The sequence below is a fragment of the Cardiocondyla obscurior genome, linkage group LG05 (genome assembly GCF_019399895.1).
Source record: "Cardiocondyla obscurior isolate alpha-2009 linkage group LG05, Cobs3.1, whole genome shotgun sequence".
NCBI lineage: Eukaryota > Metazoa > Arthropoda > Insecta > Hymenoptera > Formicidae > Cardiocondyla > Cardiocondyla obscurior.
The window spans coordinates 1892710-1915771 of record NC_091868.1 but is presented as its reverse complement, the minus strand read 5'-3'; the positions used below and the strand labels follow the sequence as shown (position 1 = coordinate 1915771).

Here is a 23062-nt window from a genome sequence, read left to right as displayed (position 1 = left end):
GAACTTGTGTTATTCCTGCTGAACTTTGGTTAAAGGAAATATCTAAAAATATAAATAATATATTTTTTAGCCCAGGAACAAAATATTATAGATTTTCAAAACGATTAAAGTAGAAATATATTGATACAACAGATATAAAACATTTTACATTTTTATCATATATTAATACAACTTTTTTATTTCGTTGCTTTCTAAGAAAAGCATTTTTTTTATATATATTATATATTAACATTGCATTTACAATAATAAATGTTACAGTAAATGCACACGCATTTATACAATCAAAATATTATATTATCGTTTATGGCACAATTATATACATATTTATAGATTTAATTAATTACACCTTTAGTGTACACATTTCCTAATAAACTTTTATGTTAAGATAAAATAATAACAAAATTTTTTTAGAATTTTAGAACATATTTTATGTTAAAATAATTTTTTTCTTCGATATTTAATTGATATATTAATAGATATACATTTAACATTTGATTTTGATCTCGGGTAAAGACAAAGGTAAAGCCTTTGAGAATTATTCTAGTCTTTGTTCCTTGAATTATTTTTTCCACGCACTTGTTAAATCGTTCGTGAAGGCTCAGCTCGATATTGTAATTAAATTATCATGGTAATCGCTTATATGTACATGCTATAATTAATATAGAATGAAGCTAAGGAAGATACTTCTTTTTTTTTCCATCTTTCTGTACGTTGTTCATAACAGATAAACCAGATCATATCAATATAATTATGTTTGTACAAAAAAGATGCATTTAAATATTGATACAGACGCATCGAAATCAATTTTTTGAAACAACTTTTTTTTTTTTTTTTATTAATACTAATTTTAAGTAAATCGATTTTGAATTTATCACAATTATTTCTATTTATCTTAGAAATTTAATTACGTTTCTACATATTAAAGAAAGTTTTAATGACTTCTACACAATTAAATGTGTGAAAGCGTTTACTAATTGTTTATAAAAATTTCTAGAATGTATTATAGTAAAAAGTTTGTCGTGGTATTATTGTCGATTTTTTTTAACTTTATCGCTTAAAAGAATGCATGCTATACACTTGGTATGATAAATAATGGTATTCTTTTAGGCAAGTTCATTTAGTTGTATCATAGTAATCACATTAGTAATGAATAAATTAAAATTGTAAAGTTTAACAAGTTGATAGATAATAATTATTTCTGTTATTCAAACAATCGATGATTTTAATTAAGATATTAATTATCGAATGTTAAAATAACGTCGAATAAAAAAATCTCAATTCAAGCTCTGTGCGAAAATTGCTGAAGATCTTTGTTTTCCACACGTGCTATCGAATTAAATATAGTAATAAATATTTGGTGTTACCTTAGCATGATTAATTTTTCGATCCATCTTACCAACGTGATAATTTATTCGAACGTCAGAACAAGATCGTCTCCTTCCAATCTCATTCCCAAACTTATGTCAAGACTTTTGATTTTTCCTGCTTTAGGCGCTTGCACAACCATTTCCATTTTCATGGCAGACAGTACGACTAATGCCGCACCTTTCTCTACAGTGTCACCCACTTTTACCCTAATGTCAATCACTTCGCCGGGCATCGGTGCTCCCAATTGATTGAGGTTGCCCTTCTCTGCTTTCGGATGTACATGTAATTCCTGCGAAAAAAATAAGATAGTTTATCTTGCGTTTTGTGTTTGAAATATTAATTTAATCTCAATTTAATCGTTTGATCTAATTAATTTCAATTTACCTTAACAGCCTCTTTATCTTTGATAAACACAGATCTCAATTGACCGTTCATCTCGAAGAACACCTCACGTAAGCCATTTTTCGTGAGATCTTCAGCAACCGCCAGAGTTTTGATACCGAGAGTTTTACCCTTCTCAATCGTCACGTCAAACACCTCGCCTACTTTAGGCCCCGTTAGGAAGATTCTTGTTTCCAATTTATCTACCGGGCCAAACTGTTCCTTGAAGTTCAAGTAGTCTTTTGTTACGCTTGGATACAGTGCAGCCGACATGACGTCCTTCTCGGAAACGTGCGGGTGAGATTCTTTTAACTCTTTCTTAAGGGCATCGAAGTTCAGTGGCGCTAGACTTGCGCCTGGTCTGCCTTGCACGCGTGGCATGTCTTTGAGGACTTTCGACCTGATAAAATTGTAAATGTTAATTTAATTTTAACGAAAAAAAAACTTTACATCTGTACGCACATAAAATCTCACCTAAGAGGCTCAGGGAATCCGCCGTGAGGTTCGCCAATTGCACCTTGAAGAAATTCGACTACCGATTTGGGAAACGATAACTCCTCTGCTCTGTTGAGAACATCATCGGCAGTCAATTTATTTTGAACCATAAATTGCGCTAAATCACCAACAACTTTCGAGCTTGGTGTGACTTTGATAATGTCGCCGAGCAAGAGATTGGCTTGCCGGTACGCTTTCTTCACATCCTCGAAGAACTCACCAAGACCGAGCGAATAAGCTTGAAATTGCAAATTCGTGTACTGACCACCGGGTATTTCGTTGAGATAAACGTCAGCGTTTCCGGATTTCATCGTTGTCGTGCATTCGAAGGGTGCATAAAGCGTTCTCGTTTGCTCCCAATATGCGGAATACTCGGAGATGTCAGAAAGATCCAAATTCGTATCAATGTCTCCTCCTATCACAACATTAATAAAAAATTTGTTTTTAATGTTAATTAAATTATAATGTAATTTTAATTCTTAACGTGTTCAATAAATGTAATCAGAATGACCTGATAAAAAAATTGCGGTGTTATAATAATAAAATTAATAATTGTAAAGCTATCTGTTATTTAAATTGAAATAAAGTTTAGAAATCTTTACATGCAGGTGTTGAAAATTTATTGAACTGTACCTTGAAGAGAAGCAACGATAGCACCCATAGAAGGTTGACTGGTCATGCCGGACATGCTGTCAACGGCAACATCTACGACGTCGGCACCGCTCTTCGCACAAGCCAACATAGAGGCTACTCCGGCTCCGGCAGTATCGTGCGTATGTATATGAAGAGGCACATCTGGATGCTTTTGCCTGATTGCGTCGATCAACATCTCGGCTGCCTTCGGTTTGAGCAATCCAGCCATATCTTTAATTGCCAAGACATGAGTGCCTACTTTGACTAATTCATCCGCCAAATCGGTGTAATATTTTAAATTGTACTTAGTACGACTCGGATCGCTTACGTCGCCCGTGTAAGAAATCGCTGCTTCGACGACACCCCCGGCATTTCCGGCGGCCTCCATACCTGAAAAAAAACACAAAAAATATTGTGTTCAACAAAAGAACTGTACCGAAAATTGACAAGTCAAGCTACTTATTATTTCATAAATGCCTTAAAATTAAAATTAATTAATTACAGAATTTTATTTTATTATTTGTATTAAAGTTAAGTTATACGTTCGAGCCGTTTTATACTCACCGACGATAAGATTCGGTAAATAATTAAGCGAGTCGAATACTCGAAAAATGTCCATTCCCGTTTTCACAGCCAGTTCACAGAACTTAAAGACAACGTTGTCGGGATAATTCGTATACCCGACAGCATTAGCACCTCTTAATAACATTTGGAATGGAATATTAGGGATGGCTTTGCGCATATCTTCCAGCCGTTCCCAAGGGCACTCGTGAAGGAATCTTAAGGCTACGTCGAAGGTCGCACCACCCCAGTTCTCCAGCGAATAAAGATTGCTGAATTTGTGAGCGACGAATGGAGAGATCATCAGTAAATCATGCGATCGTACACGGGTCGCCAAAAGAGACTGATGTGCGTCGCGGAACGTAGTGTCCATTAAAAGTAGACCCTTGTGCTGCCTAATAGCCTTGGCAAAAGCTTCTGGACCTTGCTCTTTATAAATATGACGAAATCCTTGCGGAGGATCCAAAAGATCTGCAAAAGAGCACAGAAAAGAATTAGTAAATGCTTTTAAAAAGAGTGCATTAGCACGTGCTGTTGTTAATAGGCGTGAAAAATGAATTTATGATAAGCGGTGGATTATACATTTATCATTAGTAAAATATAAGAATAAAAAATACCTTTTCTTTTTTTTTTTTTGTTAGTTTTATAATTTAGTATTAATATTTTTATGTAACTACATTTAAAATAAAAAATTTTTTTTATTTTTAAGTTTAAATATTATTTTATGTATTATATAATGTCATTAAATACTTTTTACTTCAAAACAATCTTTTAAAATGTAATAAAAATTTTGTAAGCCAAGCATTTATAAATCAATATATCGCTACAAACTACCTAACTTAATAAATTAATATTTTAATATACTTCATAGCAATATATATTTATATTGTTAATTATATTACTATACACGAGAAATAATCAAATAATTTTTGTTAAAGCTTTAAATAAATTAAAGGTATTTAAAAATAATTTATAGTAATGAACTATCTTTGAATATTTTTAATTTATCTTAATTATCAATTTTAAATAAAAACTTTTTAACGATTTCTTATAACTTGTTCTGTTTTCAAATACTGGCGTATTTAATATATTGAAATAATAGCACGGTTAAATTTAGAAAAAGGAATAAAAAATTCCAATAAATATCTGCCAATCTGAAAGAATAATAACAAATTAAAATTTTATTTATGCACAAAATTTTGTCGTAACATACCGGTGTTCAGCTTTTAGCTTCTCAATCTGCACAATATTAAATCTTTAAAAAATACAAATAAAGAAGGGGCATTATTAATATAACACTGTATGCAATCATACCTGGTATGTCGAGATCATTGGTCTCTTCTGCAGCTGCAAGCTTAGCAAAGTCTAAAAAAATTGCCAAACAAAAAATAAAAGCATGCGATAAAGAGAGAAGTGTGTAGAGGGAAATTAATATTTAAAAATGTAAGTCATTGTACATTATTCAAAAAATGATAATAAGTCGAAGACGTCAAAAATTTTTGAGACTTATTTCGATTGAATTTATCGATTAGATGTATCCCATTTCGTAAACGCACAGCGTATATCAATGACATCTTAAATATTAATGAGTTTTGCATATAAAATGAAATATTGAATTATTGACGAATAATACTAATCGTTAACGTTAAACAGCATGCTGATTTATTATCACTTGTTATTTAAAAAATGATAAGTAGATACGTATGAAGATGTTTCGTAACCCCATTTACGAATTCGCGTAATGTGCAGTGTGCTTGATGTAGCGCAGTGCAATACTCACGGAATTTAGACACAAGAACACACCAAAAATAAAAAGTAAAGTAAAATAAAATAAATAAAAAAATAAAATTTTGTAACGGTTAACCGAGTGTTCCTATAAACCCAGCAGAAAAGCGGAAACGATTTGTTACTTATAAGTAAAAAGGATGTTTACTATTTTTTTCGTAGATATATTTTAATGGATTAAAAATTAATAAAAGATAATATAATTTCCTAATGTATAAAATCACGTATTTCTGACAATGCTTGATAAAATAATGTTATCATACATGTAAAACGGAACAAAAATTAATTTATGTTTTAAATATCTTTTTAATTTATGGTTAATAACTTTTAAAAATTAACACAAACCTTTGAGAAATTGTATTAATACTTAAACATTTACAGGATTAATTTGCAATATTTTCCTGCAAACATTAATTAATTAATATCACTGTACAATTAGTAGACATCCTGTTTACATTAAAAAAAAAAATAAAAGAGAAAAAAAAATCATGACCCCTGTTTTGTTGACCCACGCAGGAAAGTACATCCTCGGTAAGCCTCTGTTCTAATTACGGCTAGAATAATTTTGTTATCTAATGTGGAGATTATCTAATTCAATATTTAATGTCAAAATTCAATTCAAAGGATTCAACTAACAAACTTCTATGGGTATAATTTAAAGGGTGTATTACCCTTGATTATCACCATCATATTAGTTGATAGTCGATCATGTACCTAGAGCAATTTGTGGAATATGTGGCTTGATGTCCGCTGGTTTCAGCTGAGTTGCTAATGGCGTGCTGGGACCGTTCACCAAAACGGTACCAAGGTAATTGAGTAGCTTCTGAGCGCGATTCTGACTCGGTTGTAACTGAAAGAGTTGAGGATTTTCGTCGATGAAGTACGTGTCGACGATACCGTTGAGGAACTTTTGATTTTCCAGGACGTTGAGTAAGAAAGGTATATTCGTCTTTACACCGCGAACCCGAAATTCGCGAAGGGCTCGATTCATCTTGGCGCAAGATGATTGAAGATCTCCGGCATGAGCAATGACCTAAAAAAAAATTGACAATATTATTTGCAGTCTTCGATTGGAGTTGTTATCTCTATGTCAAAATTTAAACATCTTTAAAATAAAAAAAATTGATTAAACCACGTTAAAATTAAAAAATATTATTGGAATAAAAATCTTAACAATTTATACTAAATTTGTTATTTATAAAAGTTAAATGTAACTGATATATGTGTAATAAAAATATTGCTTTGTATAGTTCTCACCTTAACAAGAAGTGAATCATAATACGGTGAGATTATAGCACCGGCAAATGCGGAAGCTCCATCTAATCGGATACCCATACCTTCGCCGGAACGAAAAACTTCTATTCTTCCGGTGTCTGGTTGAAAGTTCTTAGCTGGATCTTCCGTAGTTACTCGACACTGAATCGCAAATCCTTGAGGTATAATTTTTTCTTGCGTCATTCCTAGTTCCGGTAGTGTCATACCTTCGGCAATTCGAATTTGGGATTGTACGAGGTCGATTCTAAAAGATAATAAGTATAGAATAATTGATATTATTACGGTAAAAATCAAATGCGTACGATTAATTATATAATTATTTCATTATTACAAAAAAATATTAAATTAAAATAACAAAGTAATGTAAAAAAAAATTTATTTTTCTTTTAAATATCTGTTTCATTACCCTGTTATTTCTTCGGTTACTGTGTGCTCGACTTGTAATCTGGCGTTGACTTCAATAAAATAGAAATTTCCAGCTTCGTCGACTAAAAATTCTACAGTGCCGGCGTTCGAATAGCCAACGTGTTTTGCTAATTTCACAGCGTATTCAGTCATTTTCTCGCGAACCTTAGGCGATAGTGCTGGAGCTGGCGCAATTTCGACAACCTACGAATATTATAAAAGTTTTGTAAAACAAATCAAACTTACATTCAAACTTATATATTAATTAAATTTTTTTAAGACGAGTCTTAAATTATTATGTAAATTTAAAGATTATAATTATAAACGTCGTATATGGTTGCGTCATTGTCCTTGTTTTCGTCAAGACGAACGAACGCAATCGCGGTGAATGTACTTTCCTTTCAAGCAGCCTTGAGAAAAAATTCTTCTCAAGGAAAAAAAAAAAAAAACTGGTAACTCACAGTTTTTATATTACGTTTGTGTAACGACAATATTTTTATCATATACTTTATATATACGTTAGGTGCTCACTTTTTGATGCCGACGTTGCACGGAACAATCGCGTTCAAATAAATGTACAACATTGCCAGCGTGATCCCCAAGCAATTGAACTTCAATGTGACGTGGTCTCTCGATAAATTTTTCAATAAACATTGCCCCATTTCCAAAAGCGGACGCTGCCTCGGAAGACGCACGATCGAACATTTCACGAACTTCCTCCATCTGCCTTACAACCCTCATACCTAATATGTATAAATTAATTTAATAAAAATTCTAAAATATTTTGTAAGACCTAAATCCATGTACAGTGTTACGTCTAAAAATATCTCTGCATGTTTTATATAACGCTTTTAAGTGCCCATAATTATGTTACTTGTAAGTCGGTTATCTCACAGCTATACATACATATACATATGTCATTTTACAATATTTCTCGCCAGGTAACTTGGCGTAAAATGTAGTTTGAGTGCAAATAATTTGTGCATTGTTTGATAAGAAATAGACGTATTTCCAATATGTGTAAAATGTTATTCGACGAAAGAAACATTCCTTGTCTACGAGATTCATATTTACAACATCCTGTGGCTAGAGCCGATTATACTGTTTCACGGTAAATGTACTTTTATCTCCTATTTAAAGTGTGCATAGCTGGTCGTTAGATGCTTTACGTACGTATGAATAGCATATGTGAAACGGTAAAACCTTTTCCAGTAAATTCGTTAATTTTTGCAGTAAAAAAAGAACTTTAGAATCTTTTTTTAAGTACTTTTAAGCAAGGAAAAATTAAAAATCTAATGTTCTCTTTTTATGATCCAGTTCTTAATATATCTTAAATGTACCTCGTCCTCCACCTCCATAAGCTGCTTTAAAGATAACTGGTAAACCGTGTTTCATACAGAACTCCATTGCCTCGTCAGAACTCGTTACCGGTCCATCTGTTCCTGGAACGATGGGTACTCCGGCTTCAATCGCGGCTTGTCTGGCAGCTACCTATCAATATTAAATCAATAATAAATTATCCTGACGCTATTTTAGAATTTTCATAGTGCTGCGTGTAAGAATTTTTTAAGCACGAAGTATTTACGAATAACGTGCACGTAAATATGTATCAATAATTACCTTGTCGCCCATTTGTCGGACGACTTTAGGACTAGGCCCGATAAATCGAACGCCAGCATTAGTGACCGCTTGAGCAAAGTCCGCCCTTTCGGAAAGAAATCCATACCCAGGATGTATAGCGTCGACATTGTTCTCTTTGGCTACTTGGATAATCTCGGAAATATTTAAGTAAGCCTGAACGGGTGGTAATCCTTTGCCCACTAAATAGCCCTCGTCTGCTTTTTGCCGGTGCATCTGCATTTTATCCTGCTCTGAATAAATTGCCACGGAACGAATGCCGAGTTCCGAACAGGCGCGGAATACACGAATGGCAATTTCTCCTGAAATGTTAGATTTTTCACGTTAAGATTTTATGTACACATCGCGAAACGCGCCGAGATACATCACACGCATAATTTATGGGTTAATTAAGTCGAGTGCTTGAAATGTGCTCTTCACATATTGATTAATCACGCGGTTTCGTCTTACGTAAATCAAGAAGACGCCGGATAGCTGAAATTTATTAGTTCAATATTCGAGTAGTGCCGTTGTATCGTACTCAGCATCAGTGAAAGTAATGACAATTGCTTTTAATGAAAGTAGCAATTACTTAAAATGTGCTAATGCTATTATTCCCACGGCATATTATTAGCGAGATCATGCATGAACTTTATGACTGTTGTATTATCGTATGAAAATTTTTTAATAATATATTACTCACCTCGATTGGCGACAAGAACACTTCTGATCGGTCTGTATTCGACATCTGTACCAAAACTTTTCGAGGCAATTTTCCATATTTGTAAAACAATTTTGTGCTTGTTTAACGCTCGATGAGCACGAATGGAATGCATTTTGGTGATCGCTATGTATTTTTGTTAAGTTCACAATATTTTTCCTTTTTTAGCTCTATTTAAGTTACATATAAAAAAAAAGAAAAAAAAAACCAAAAACAAACTTCCACACTTTTTTTTTACACAAAATGGATCGTTTAAATATTTTTGTGACAAGTGCTCTATGGGCGAGTTCTGGAGCTTTTACTTTTTCTTCGATTATCCCTGCTTTCGTTCGAGTTCAAACTCCAAATGGTCTTGGTATAGGCGCGATAACGATGTCTTCGAAAGTTATCGCTAGACGCAACATCCAATTTCTCAGAACATACGTTCTACGGCATGATAATTTCTATTATTAATTTAAATATCCTTCGTCTGACTTATTTTCTTGGTTCCTTTTGTTTCCTGTTGCTTAGAATACTTCTTTTTGTTTAAGATACCGTTTCGCTATTGCCGTCAAGTATTTCTAATAATTCTGAAACAGAAAAATTTTATTGTAAGTACATATTAAAAAATAAAAAAATAAAAAAAAAACAAACTTTATTGCTAAAGAAATAATATTAATATTTAATAAATTTGCGAGATTAATTCTTGTCGTAACATTAACTAAAATTTATCCGCAAATTGACTCGTTGACGCATTGAGTACTGTTGACATTGAGCGTGAGTCTGGTAAACTGCTAGTGCATCTGAACAGAGAACAGTAGAATAGCGTTCGACTTACTACGCATGATACATCATATGTATAACATTCGTTGACTTCTCTTTTCGGCGTGCAAGCCAACTGTGGGAATTATGTGCAATATTTGCACAATTTATTTTTATAAAAAACACGTGATGCATTCTTGCAAAAATCCCAGACTTTGCGTCAGGCAATTAATAAAAAATTATCGAACGTAAATGTACTTTTTTTTTTTTTTCTTATATATGCATTTTTAGTATTTAGATAAAACTGCACTGATTTACGATGACGATTATCTACATTCTGTTGTAGCATGATCAATGGTCAACGACCATTCAATAAGTCATCAATTGAACTAGCAAACTGCATCAACAGTCTTATATTGTTTCATACCTTCGGCATAGAAACGTTCGTTTAAATTTGTTTTTTTTTTTTTTTAATAAAAAATATATTTATTAATCGGTTGTCGCAGATACGCTCCAACCGAGCGTGTTAATACGTGGACCGTTGCCAATTAAAGATTACAATACGGCAAATTAATTAAATAAATCATGAGAGTACAGAGAAAAAATCGAGACGCAGTTTTTTTTTTTAATAAAACATATCGACATTATATCTTGTAAAACGGTATAAAAATAGGATTTATATTCTCTTCTTTAGACATCGGTAATTTATATTGTCTCGTGTCTGCTCGTTATTCTTACTTGACGTATACGATAAGGAGGGAAAATGGCGTGTAAAACCAAGTATTGTCGGAAAATCATCTGTCACGTTGACAAGACGTACATTTTCACATCGATCGAATCTACGAGCTTAATTGAAATTACTTTGATGTCTCAGCGTGAACGGAAGAGACTCTCAGGATGATAAATATTAAGATGCCATTGTGATAATTAAATATATTCGGGAAACTTCAACCCACGTTTTGTAATAGTGACGACAAGTAAATGCGATTATGTATCATAATATTTTGTTCAATATCCTATTTTTTTTTTAATTTCCTCTTCTAGCATGCGCGATGTAAAAAGAACTTGACGCGATTTATTCCGATAACGTAACTGATATCTGTACCCCGTGCTCGCATACGTTATATTGTACAAGAAATTATAATTAATAATTTACATAAGATAAGATAAAGAAGAATAAAATGTAATATGGTTAACATATACGTTGATAAGACAGTCAAGAAATTTAAGGCATATTGTACACATTTATATAACCTTCAATAATGTCCATCGAGAAAGAGAACGTTTAAAAATACATAAAATAAAAATAAGAAGTTATTTATTAAGAAGAAAAAAAAAAGAAAAAAGGAAAAAAAAAGGAAAAGAAAAAAAATAACTAAGATTTGAATATTAATTATCTTGGAAATATCTAGCAAATAACTTTTTGTTTTACAACCTGTTTTTGCTAATTATTTTTTTAAATGTTTATAACCTTAGATATATATTATCCAAGTATTATAAATATACCCAGAGCGTTTCTATACACGTACGTATAAACTCTAACGTATTGAGAGCACTTTGCGTCATCGACATGGTAGTCGATTTACGAATAAAATCATCTCGCGGGTTACAATTGACATAAATCATATTTTACCACATCCCTAGCGTAACGATTATTGCAGTCACAACTTGCATCCAACAAACCGCGGCGGTATCAATATCTCTTGAATCTTAAATAGCTTCGAACGCTATAAAATAAATGTCTCATCGCTTTGTTATTAGTTATTATTTAAATCAGGGATGCAAACGAATCAGCGGGCAAAGAAATTAATTGTAGCTACAATGACGATGACGACGGAGTACGCGGAATCGTACGATATCTGTTTTTCACCTGCGACATAATTATAGGATAGCGTTCCAATCAGAGAACCGATGGCCGGCTTCATTTTCATCAATCAACCTTTTATGGTTTGGGTAACAGGCTATAATTGAGTTTCTATATGTGTCGACTGTCGTTCAATTACGTACACTCGGTTGCTTCATCGCGTGCTCGTAAAAAAACAAAAAAATTATTATAACGATTATTTTATATTTTAATACGTTTAGCTTTTAATCTAACAATATCGCGGGGGAAGCTCGCGATAGGTATTACATGCTGAACGTGCAAAAACACGAATTGGTTTCGTGATACGTATTACAGGTCAAAGTCGATAAACACGAATCGGACTCGTCACTTATCTGCTCTTAATTTTTTTTTATTCGCTATTTTCCCTGGTCTATCAGAATTTACGCGGCAAAGTATCAACGTGATTGTAGGTAAATGAGAAGAGAGAAGGTAAAAGTAGAATATGCCACAGTTCATTGGCATCATTTCTTGGCAAGTCTTAAAAGAATGATTACATATATATATATCTCACGAGTGGGTCAGTATGTGCGCTGTATTGATTCCACACAATGTAAACCTCGCCCACATAGTTTCTGTCGAAAAAAGCTAATTTATCATCATCTACATACTTTCAACTTATACCAAGATAGCTTGGAAAATATTGTCAAGTAATTACCAAAGATTCATTTAAGTTTTCTCTGGTTAACGCGATAGAAATGTATTTTAAAGTACAGATAGAAAAAAAAATAGTGAATAAAAATATCAAACGATTTGCGTGGACGCAACGTGAGTGTGTGGAGTCATGCACGTGTTGTCTGACATGAGCTGTCTCCTCTTTTTATGACGCGTCAATCGTGCGTACGTGAATCAACGTAATATATTGCGATGAAGGTTATCTTGTTAGATGAACTGATAGTCTACCTTGATTATCTAATTCATTCATCACTTTCATTAAAAAAAAAAAAAGAAAAAAAATACTAATAATAAAAAATAATAAAAAAATAAAATTAAATAAAGATAAAAACTGAATGATTCCATATCTCGTACACTTCGTAATATTTATACATTTTATTTCTAGCACGAGACGCGCGAATAAATAAATTTTTCACCGCAATCTACAGTTAACGAATAAATAAATCAGTTATGCGAATCATTGATCCGACATCGATCATGCGTTCTCAGGTGATTTGTTTTCTTCGCAACACTCGAATACTTTATGAGATGTACGCACGGTAAATATTCAAATCTAAATTTCTATCTTTGACATTAGTATCGGCGCTCTTGAGTGATAAGAACGTTATTCCTTTGATAGCGAAAAGCGCGATCTTTGGACCTGGACTAATACGGCAGGCCACTATGATTGCTTAAGGATTTATACCGTTATCCAGTAATGTGCAGCTTTCGCGACTTTAATCAAATTGTTAACACTTACGCAAATACGCGAGTGATATAACACCCAGTAACGTAGAGCTCAAGGGATTCTTTATCGTGAAAAAAAAAAAATTGTCATTACATTCAACCGCTTTCGCGTTCCTAAAATAAATTAAAATTTTTTTGCAAAAATCATTCCCGAGTCCGAAAAAAATTTATATTCGTTAATAAACTAGAAATGACGTACGTAGAAAATAATTAGCATAATAACACAATAATCAATAAAATTCAAACACGTATTGAATAATAAAAAAGATTTTGTTTTAATTTTCTAAATAATTTTTATCGCCCCGAACGATGTTAATGTTAAATATATTCTATCCGATTGCGAGCCTTATTCATCAATTCCAACTTACTATCGTATTATTAATTAAAGCTGCTACAACAGAAATTATGTAAGCGAATTTAAAAACAGGTTTCATCGCCTTCGTTATGTATTCTGTACGCACGTGATGTCGACGGAGTGTTCGGAAAGAGAAAAGCCATCGCGTGGTTGAAAAACTAGTTTCCTCAATGCGAAATAATATATGTATGTCACATGTTTTTTTTTTTTTTTTTCTTTTCTTTTTCTTCGCGATTACATCGTTCACCGCGCACACCCGAGTGTGAGGTTACACTTCGGTTTCCCTGAACTGTCGTCAGGCACCCAGTCGACCCAGGTGCTAATAACGTGCTGGTCTAGATGACTACCGATGTCTGTACTTACTGTGTCATTCATCAAGAGCGAAGTATAGCCCCAGACTCCGTCCGGCTGAAGTCCAAGCCGCACTGGACACTAAACCACACTGAGCCCCTCTGGCACACGCGCTCGGCGCTTACAGAAATAGAGGCTATTAACAGTTGAACCTGCGCCATGCGCTGTCAGACTGTCCGCTTTGACGCAACGATCGAGTGTGCTGCTGCCATCTTTTGGAAAATACCTGCTAAAGCTATTTTAATTATTATTTAATTTAAATGTTGGCGGGCATAATATGTTCTGACGAATATATTAATATAAATAAAAATTGCGAAATACCTTGCGCTCAACGGGAAGTTACTTCACAGCTCTTGTAAAAATCGTTATTACGATTGACGGTCTGAATTCAATTGAAATTAAGAACAGACGGTAATCGAAATGTACATAAAGCAGCTTAAAAGTAAATTAATCGCCGCGCTCGAACGCGAACACTGGAAATGTTTCTCAATGTTTTATTTGTCTGTATACATTTATAGGCCCTAATTAGGCGTGAGCTAGTCCATTCCCCAACTTCAATTAACAATTCGATTCTCAATAATAAACGGACCACGATCGGTAAGCCGCATCGTGATTGTCGTAGACATACGTGTAGGATCGAGGTGTCCGAGGAGGATTATGGCGGATTAGCACATATGTGGAGTTTTAGCGGATCGATATTAGTTATCCGCCTCGCGAAAAATCACATTTTGCTCGATAACTCTTAATAGAATAAATATATTTGAACGTGCGAAAACGTTCGAATATATCCGCGCGCGTGTATCAGTTTCTTCTAATAAATAAGATTTCTATTTGCTGCCGTCACGAAAATTTCTTCGCTATCCTTAGTTTAATTAAATTTAAATTAATAATTTCGTCATCTGCCATAAGTGTTTTTAGCGGACACTTCGAATCTGCGCATATACAATGTTTATAATATATATATATGTATATATATATACGGAATTATTTTTGGCCTATCTAAGTTAGTTAATTTATATAAACCGCGTAGCGTTGATCCAATATGGACCGTCACATAATAATTTAACACAGCAGCCTTGTAAACAATCTTGTATGCAAATCAGTACACGTGATTGTTTTTTCTAAGCTTGCAATTAGCGCCGGTAAATTAAAGCGATCGAATGCGCCACACAGTTTTATTTAAACTGTTTAAAGTATGCGTGTATATATACATATATATATATACAATAATCCATTACAATTTCATCATATATATATGTATTTTTACATGTATATATACGTGGAAGTCAAAAATTAATAAAGTTAAAAAAATATAATCTTTAAAATAGAAACTATAACCGTTTTTCTCTTCGGCTACAACGCTATTGTGTCACTTATGAAACTCTTGTTTCCTTCAAAAACGCATCGAACATTTTTCTTCTTTTATTTTTTTTTTGTATATATGCTCTACTAGCTAGTGCATACTGCTGTTTATCGACGCAAAGTCCACGGGACATTTGTCTTTCGAAAATCGCACAGTCAAATCTAGAATAAATCCTTTTCCATTTTTATGCAATTTTTACGAAACGACGAAGGTTCTGAAAATTATTCATTTGAGCTTTAATTTTCTTTCATTAATTCTCAAACAGATATTCTAAAAACCGACCTATCACATTTAGATAAATACATGTTCTTGTCTCTATATTGTGAGTATATTTTTCTTTTTCTTTTTTAATTATTTGGTAGGTGCTTTATAAATAATTTTTATAAACTATAAGCTTCTGAAAGTGCCGCAAATAAATATCGCAGTTTGTGCTTGAATAAATATTGTAAGAGTTTGATATATGAAAAATTACGAATAATTAATATGTCATTCAAATTTTAAATTCTTATTTATTTCTTAAATATCCCTCACTGAATTTTTCCCGCTCTTTTATTAATTTGCAACGTAATAATTACAGTTTATTCATAATTTTTACTGCGGGTTTGCAATCTTGTTGTTTACTGTAGAAATAATTTAGTGATAAAACAGATTTTAAAAAACAATAAGTATCTTGCAAGTTAGATAGTTCTTGTTATCGTCATTGTGTAATAAATACATAATAGTTTTTTTTTATGTGCTTGCACAAACATTTCTCTTTATCGAATAGCTAATATCGTCACAATTTTATCTTGTGCGCTTTACTTTGAATGAAATAATATGGTGATATTGACTCTTGGAGTCAATTTTACGGAATGTTCTTTACCAAAACTCGGATAGTTGAGTTTCGTTTTGCGGTACCATTCTAGATCGCTTGACAATGTTTAAAAAATTAAAATTTTACGTTAAAAGAAAAAGCAAAATTAATTATTAAAAAATTTGTCAAGCGTAATTATTGTCAAATTTCAGTTAAAATAAAAAGTTAATTAACATAAATATTAAATAGTTTCTAACGTTGTTAAATCATGTAAAGTAATAATTGTAAATATTAGACAAGAGATTATTACACCTTTCAAAATGTTACTTTAGCAGTGTTAACATGTCCATTTAGCGTAGACACATTATATTTTTAAGCACTTAATATTTTGCGACATATTTCTTTTATGACAATATTAACGAGCACGATGTGTACTCACAAGTGTTTAATTTTCCTCCGTAAAAGATATAATCTATACGAAAATATATATCAATTCCATGAAACAATTCTGTGTCCTGATTCTGCCGTCACATAAATGTCGTTTTATCGAAAAGGATACATTGACGAAACTGCCAGTAATTAAACTTTCAGTTACCACGCAAGATTCGCGATTAATTCAACATTTCTGTTATACAAATATTTCTGGCGTACTTTCCATTGGAAGTATTGCATTCGATATCGTCAATCTACTCGTTACATTTTGCAAAATATGATATTACGTTTCTCCGTGCGACAGATATCACTGAGTAAACGGCGTGCGGGTATCGATTAAACGATACACCTGATAGCACGTTCATCAAACATCACTTTTAATTAAACGGGGGCTAGAAAGCGGGCCCTTTATTGTAGCTGGCAGTACGGCTACTTTTGTACGCAAATAGAATTCGATCGGCGTCAGAAAGTTAAAAAAGCACTTTTGCTTTTTCGAGATTCTAAAAAAGTCGATGACACACATATAATACCTTATAATCGTATATCGTGTATTTATATACGTATATCGTGTACATTATAGAAAGTTTAGCAAATATAGGTGGCCGAATTAAGGAGACATTATTTTTTTTTTTTAGGTTTCAAAATTGTTCACCGGCAACGTGTCTTGATTCTAAGATGCCTTGCGATATGCTCGTTTTTAACATTTACTTTTTCACACTAATGCGCGCACTACGTTTGAAAACTTTCTTCTAAATCTCTTGGTTAATACCTTTCGGCAGTATATAAATTGATTATTATGTAAAATTATTTTCAATTTTTTGCACGTCTCTTTGCACAGAGTTCTTTGAGCAAAAACTGCAGATTTATAATTTTGAAAGTGTCCCTTTTCTCTTTTTTTCTTTTTTAACCTTAATCAAATTTGTAATTTTATAGGAACTTTTAAAGAAATTTATAAAAAGAGTATATTAACAATTTACTACTTTTTAAAAATAGTTTATAAATTTTGGTCTCCTTAACTTGCCAGTGAGATACGTACTTTTTTCTTATTCTTTTTATTTTTTATTTTATTTTTTTTTTATTCTTTTTCTTATTCTTTCTATATATATATATTTATATACTATATATATAGTTTGTTCAACATACACAATTGTGCGCCCGTCATGGCGGGTTTGTAAAACCTGCCGTGCCTCATGGCAAAACTTAAACCTGTAAATAACAATAATATCTTTACATAAGTCCAAGTATCGCAAGATTAATTCTATATCAGTATCGTTACATAATCATGTCTCTAATCGAACTATGGCATAACTGTGACCAACATATAAACAGTCCGTCGCCATAATTTTAACGAAAATATCTTAATATCAGTAAGATAATCAGACACTTTAACGAAAACGTCGTTAACGGTCGTACGGCAGAATTGTTTTTGCTCGTAAGAAGCCTCGTTAAAAAAATTCACCGTGGCAAAGATGAACCTGTGAATTTAACAGCAACGCAGTAGGCAGTTTAACAGAAAATGAATGCAGATTCTTACCTCGTTTCAGGCGGAACGGTTCACGTTGTTCGTGCATTTGTACCGCGATTCTCTACAGCTGGCTACGTTGTACAAAAAATTCCTCTCGCCTACGTTTATCAACTTTCTATCTCTTGACGTGGAAGACGCCTAAGCCTAACCGACGTGTGTTTGTAAAAATAGGCAAGTCTTACGCGCGCTATGTACGGGTGCGTCGTGTTCGTCGCCGGGATTACTCCTTTTCCTCGGTCTCTTGGCCCTCTGCACCCAACAAGGTCGACTCGTGCTCGTCGATCTCTGGCTCCTCGACGTTCTTTCCTGCGCGTTTGAATGCCTTACGTTGCACGTGGATCATCAGAAGGGTGAGGCCACACGCTGTTACGCACATTCCTCCGAAAATTGCATAAGCTGTTATCATCGGGATATGGTTCATGGCCTGCAAATTCAATGAAGCAACGTTATTTCCAAGCCAACATCTTTAATCTGTGACGCTTAATGATAAGTGAAGAAGCATTATTCCATCAGTTTTTTGGACCTTGCTGTTTTTTTTTTTTTTTTATGCATTAAAGAAGTCTTATTCTAAAATGATTGAATACTTCTTTTTTAAACATCTTGCAATTTTTCATGTTGACGGTTATTAAAATATTCTTTAGATCGATTGTTCACCGACTGCTTTAATTTGCTATTAGGTTGAAACCAGCCTGCTGGTTTGCGTGCATGATAATACGTTTTCGCCAACTCCCGTTGGCCATCGGCGCAATAACCTGCTTGAAATTCTGATTTGTGCACCCCGTAATGCACGGAATTCACGATAGTGTTCCGTTTAATACCATTGAGCCTCCCCGTCTGAACAGCTATTTGCGTCTGTCGTTTACGGAATTTGATTTAATATTTCAATCGAGATGTAATTACTAAGCATATGAATGCTTGCGATCAATTCGCTAAATTGAAAGGGCATAAGGAAAATATGTTATATAATAATTTTCTTAAAACACAATTCGTAGCTACATATTTGTAGCAAAAATAATAATTCCACCGTAAATTGAACACTTTGTTCGTAACTGTGGTGCGCAGGATGCATTGTAAAATAGAGCGCATTGTTACACAGCGTGCACAATTTATGAAAATTAGGTGAAATAATAAAATTTTGTTTAACCAGTGGCTGTTGGCTCAATAAGTTCGCTTACATTAATAATGGCATGAAAAAGCGAAAGCTTGAAACATGCAAAAGCCGAGCACGGGAAAATATTTAATAAAAAACAATTTTTGCAAAAAAAAAGAAAAAGTTTCAGTAAAAACGTTGAGAAATCGCTTCTCCCGACGGTGTATGTTTAACAGGAAAATTGTATTTTTTAGTGAATAAATTTTTATTGAAGCTGTAAAATATATTCTGTCAGCAAAAGTAAAAACTTTTTTTTTTTTTTTTTTTTTGCAAAATTATTACCTTTCCAATCCTTTCATAAGCGCGTAACACGTTTTACGCGATTGCTTTTCCCTAATTACGTTCTGTAGTTCGCTAAAAATCTTTAAATGCAGCGCAAGCATTTTCAGGCAACGAGTAAGCATTATCGGCTTAAGGGAGAACACGCGGCTTTTATATTGATTGGCCAGCGAGGTCGACGTTTCAAGAAAGCAACTTCTTTCTCCTCTGTGTGTAACTTTGTTTACGCGAAAATGTGAAAGATAAAAAAAGCGAAGCAAAAAAAAAAGAAAAAAAAAAAGGAAAGAAATATACATCTATATATTCATACAAAAATATAAATATAAATATGAAATATGGCATTGTAAAAAATGTAGAAATCATTATAAAACGTCATGTCCTACAATTCCCCAGGAAGGAAGTAAAAGTACGAGTGGTGTCCCGATGGGAAACACGCGGGGGAAAATAAAGGCTCCGAGCAATTCCTCGTCCGCTTTTAGATTCACGAACATGCTCTGCCTATCGATCGGACAGAGTACTTCAGTTTTAGATATCTTTGGTGCAACGCGATCAATATTTATGCAGGACGCGAAAATTTGAATTGGCGGTCGGGCGATCATTAAAATTAAAAACGTAAAAAAAAAAAAAAAGAAAAAAGAAAAAAAATGTATACAAAAATGGCATGATGAAAGCTGCAAATTAAAGTTAAAAATACATAAAATTAGTTAAAAGAAAGAAAACTTATCAAGGAAGATTTGAGAGACAATTTCGGAACTGGAAAAGTGAGATGTGAAGAGTTAGCAGTTTTTGCGTAGGTGATTCGAGTGATCGATACGCTTTATCAAAATGCAAGGCACTCCAAATCCTCTTAAACGCAACTCCCCTAGAACGTAGGAGCGCTCGATCAAGAAATACGAGCACTTACAAACACTTTCCACGTCTTGACGTCGGAATCGGAGGGCTCGCCGAAGAACCACTTCTGAGACCAGGGTTTTATCGTGCCTTCCGGCGTTTTGAATATCAAACCCTCGAGACTCAGGCGAGGCGCTAGGACGCTGGTGGTGATGTTACCCTTCTTGTAGGAGGCTATTCCCGCCTTCACGTACATCTGCGGTATAGTCTCGTTCTCCCGCAGCTTCAGAGTTACTCTCGGCATTTTCAGCTTTTTAGGTGTGCTTAATACTTTTGTGTCTTCCGTCGTAACGCCCGGGGACGCCTTCGACGTCGTCGACGACGTCGAAAAAATTGTCGTCGCCGGTGGAACGGAAGTTGTTGCCATTTGACGGTCCCTTGTCGACGTTTCTATGCTCGAAATCACTTGTGTGCTGAGTTCCGACGTGTCTGAAAAGAGAAAATTGTCTGTATATTTACGCAATCGACGATGATGTTAGGTCAAGTGTGATATCGGCAACAGAGGTTTTAAATAAATTATATATACATTTATGTAAAGCTGAAAATCTTATTTTACACCCGTTGTTTGTACGCTTTATCACAACCCACTGAATCACTTCTCCGGCAGAAATTAAGTTTCGTGCCCGGTCTCATAATGTTCGTCTTAATTTAAGCAAGTAAACAGAGGAAAGTTTTAGCCAAAAAAAAAAAAAAAAATTATTTACAATCAAAATATTAAAAACTACTGCAATATTTTACTAACATGTAATTATCAAGATTTTCTTTGAAAATTTGAACAAGACAATACCTGATAAAGTGGCATCATCGACTATTGTCTCCTCTTCTTCCTTCTCACCCCGAAGAATTGCGTTGAAGGAGGTCGTGCCGTCTTCGAGGTCTTTTCTTCTTGTCACTTCGATCGCCGATGTCGTGGCAGGTGAAATTCTGCCTCTGCTCTTACCTTCGCTGACGCTTCTCGTTTGGTTTCGCGACGTGTTCCGGACTGGCTCCGCTCGGCTGATAGCTCGCATCGTGCTTGCGAAGAGGTTGTGATCATTCTGGTTCATCAGAAACGGCGTGGCTACGCAGGACAATATGATCAGCACCATTATAGTCGCCATCGTGTACTTGATGATCCTCGGCCGTGGCTTGCCGGAAGCCTGCGGGAATCCGCCGGACGAGAACTGATCTGTCTGTGGCAGTATCGTGTACTGCAGACTGGCATCACCTTTCCGCACCGTTTTGTACATAATTATCCAACCTGTCGGAATAGAGATCTCGTTAGAGATACACGGCGGCGATACCCCAGCTGGCCGGAGATATATGCTTCTGTCAGTTAAACGATTTCTCGTATTTATTTTCGCGAGAGCGGCTATTCAGCACGGGATTCTGCACTGTAATCGAAATATTCAGTTTTATTGAGGGAGAAGAAATAAACCAACAATTTACAGCATATAAATTGAATTTACATCCTGCAAACAAAACGGAAATTAAACGTAAATTTTATACGAGAAATTTAAATAATAATAAAAAAGAAAAAAAAAAATTATAAGCGACAGAAACTTTCAAATTTTACAATTATTTTGTACAAAAATATCTTGCAGAGTGTATACCTAATATATCTGAGTGAGATATTTTCTAAATCAACATCTAAAATATATATCGAGCTCAAAGATGTTAAACGTAGAAACTAAAATCCTTGTAATTAAATATTATATTTAAATTAAAAATTTGTTAATCATAAAACGTATTCAAATTGTACTTTTTTATAGTATTATATATAGCAACAAGTACGCTCGTAGTCGTAACATTAACGCTATTTGTCATCGTGATAAAGTACAAGTCTGCCTAATAAACACGACGTGCCAGAAATTAGAGCCAAAACGGTCAATTACGTTTCCGTTTAAGCCAGTAGCCAGTACCGACGGTGTAAAAAGAAAGAGGCAAAAAAAAATAAAATTACCGAAAAATTACCGTGCTTCAGCTGATGAGAGAGACCAGCGTCAATATTTTTCAATTAATAATTCCCAGCGTTGACGCACGCCGAATATTTAATCGCGAAGAAATTCGATAAAACATCAATAGCCTCTCACGGTAGACGGATAAATTATTCTCGACGCGTCTATCTGTCCATCGGATAAAGCTGACCCTCGCGAAAGGAAACAAAAATAAAGGTTAGATAAGGCCGCGATTGGTATGCGATGGCAAGTGTGCCGATGTACTCACGATATGTGAACGGTGGTTGTGGGTTTTCCCTTGGATTTCCTGCCGGCTGGCCTGTCGGCGAATACACGACAATCCGGGACAGGCAGAACCTCGCCTGTGAGGGAAACTCGACTGGAAAATGCGCAGATGCGGCTCGACGTCGGCGACGACGACGACGACGACGACGGGGGGTTGCGCGCGTCGACGCATATTTTCCTCCCGATTGCCGGAAGTTGATTCGAATATCGCCGAGGAACGAATGTCCGCGCGGGTACCGCGGGGCCAGGGGGTTCAAGGACGAATCAGGAGGTGTCGACCATGAACTTCTTTCGGCTTATGCCATCGAATTTTAGGCGTATTTTCGCCGACCGCCGACTCGCACGTACAAGTTGTTAAGCGAGAGTTAATCAATAAAAGCAAAGCTGCGGATTGTCATTCGACAGTTTATGCTACTTGAATTTATTTTAAAGATAC

The 23062-nt window shown here is 34.3% G+C and overlaps 2 protein-coding genes across 5 annotated transcripts; both read right to left on the bottom strand.

The window, feature by feature from the left end:
• Positions 1 to 92: 92 nt before the first annotated feature.
• Positions 93 to 14351, bottom strand: Pcb (Pyruvate carboxylase). 2 transcript variants are annotated; one of them, XM_070657139.1, is made up of 14 exons: positions 13984 to 14351; positions 9224 to 9810; positions 8524 to 8843; positions 8244 to 8394; positions 7435 to 7646; positions 6905 to 7107; positions 6481 to 6742; positions 5938 to 6256; positions 4753 to 4803; positions 3442 to 3909; positions 2878 to 3267; positions 2224 to 2659; positions 1753 to 2149; positions 93 to 1657 (listed from the first exon to the last, which is right to left on the bottom strand). In XM_070657139.1, the coding sequence occupies exons 2-14, from the start codon at positions 9354 to 9356 to the stop codon at positions 1409 to 1411; spliced, it is 3591 nt and encodes a 1196-aa protein (XP_070513240.1). In that variant the 5' UTR covers positions 9357 to 9810; positions 13984 to 14351; the 3' UTR covers positions 93 to 1408. The 2 variants fall into 2 exon arrangements, with proteins under 2 accessions (XP_070513240.1, XP_070513241.1); XM_070657140.1 differs by lacking the exon at positions 4753 to 4803 and having other exon boundaries at positions 13984 to 14231.
• A 100-nt stretch (positions 14352 to 14451) lies between these two features.
• Positions 14452 to 23039, bottom strand: LOC139102936 (uncharacterized). Of its 3 annotated transcripts, none has more exons than XM_070657145.1 (4): positions 22610 to 23039; positions 21192 to 21644; positions 20418 to 20833; positions 14452 to 18508 (listed from the first exon to the last, which is right to left on the bottom strand). In XM_070657145.1, the coding sequence occupies exons 2-4, from the start codon at positions 21631 to 21633 to the stop codon at positions 18305 to 18307; spliced, it is 1062 nt and encodes a 353-aa protein (XP_070513246.1). In that variant the 5' UTR covers positions 21634 to 21644; positions 22610 to 23039; the 3' UTR covers positions 14452 to 18304. The 3 variants fall into 3 exon arrangements, with proteins under 3 accessions (XP_070513246.1, XP_070513247.1, XP_070513249.1); XM_070657146.1 differs by lacking the exon at positions 22610 to 23039 and adding an exon at positions 22347 to 22601; XM_070657148.1 differs by lacking the exon at positions 22610 to 23039 and adding an exon at positions 22358 to 22601.
• Positions 23040 to 23062: the final 23 nt, after the last annotated feature.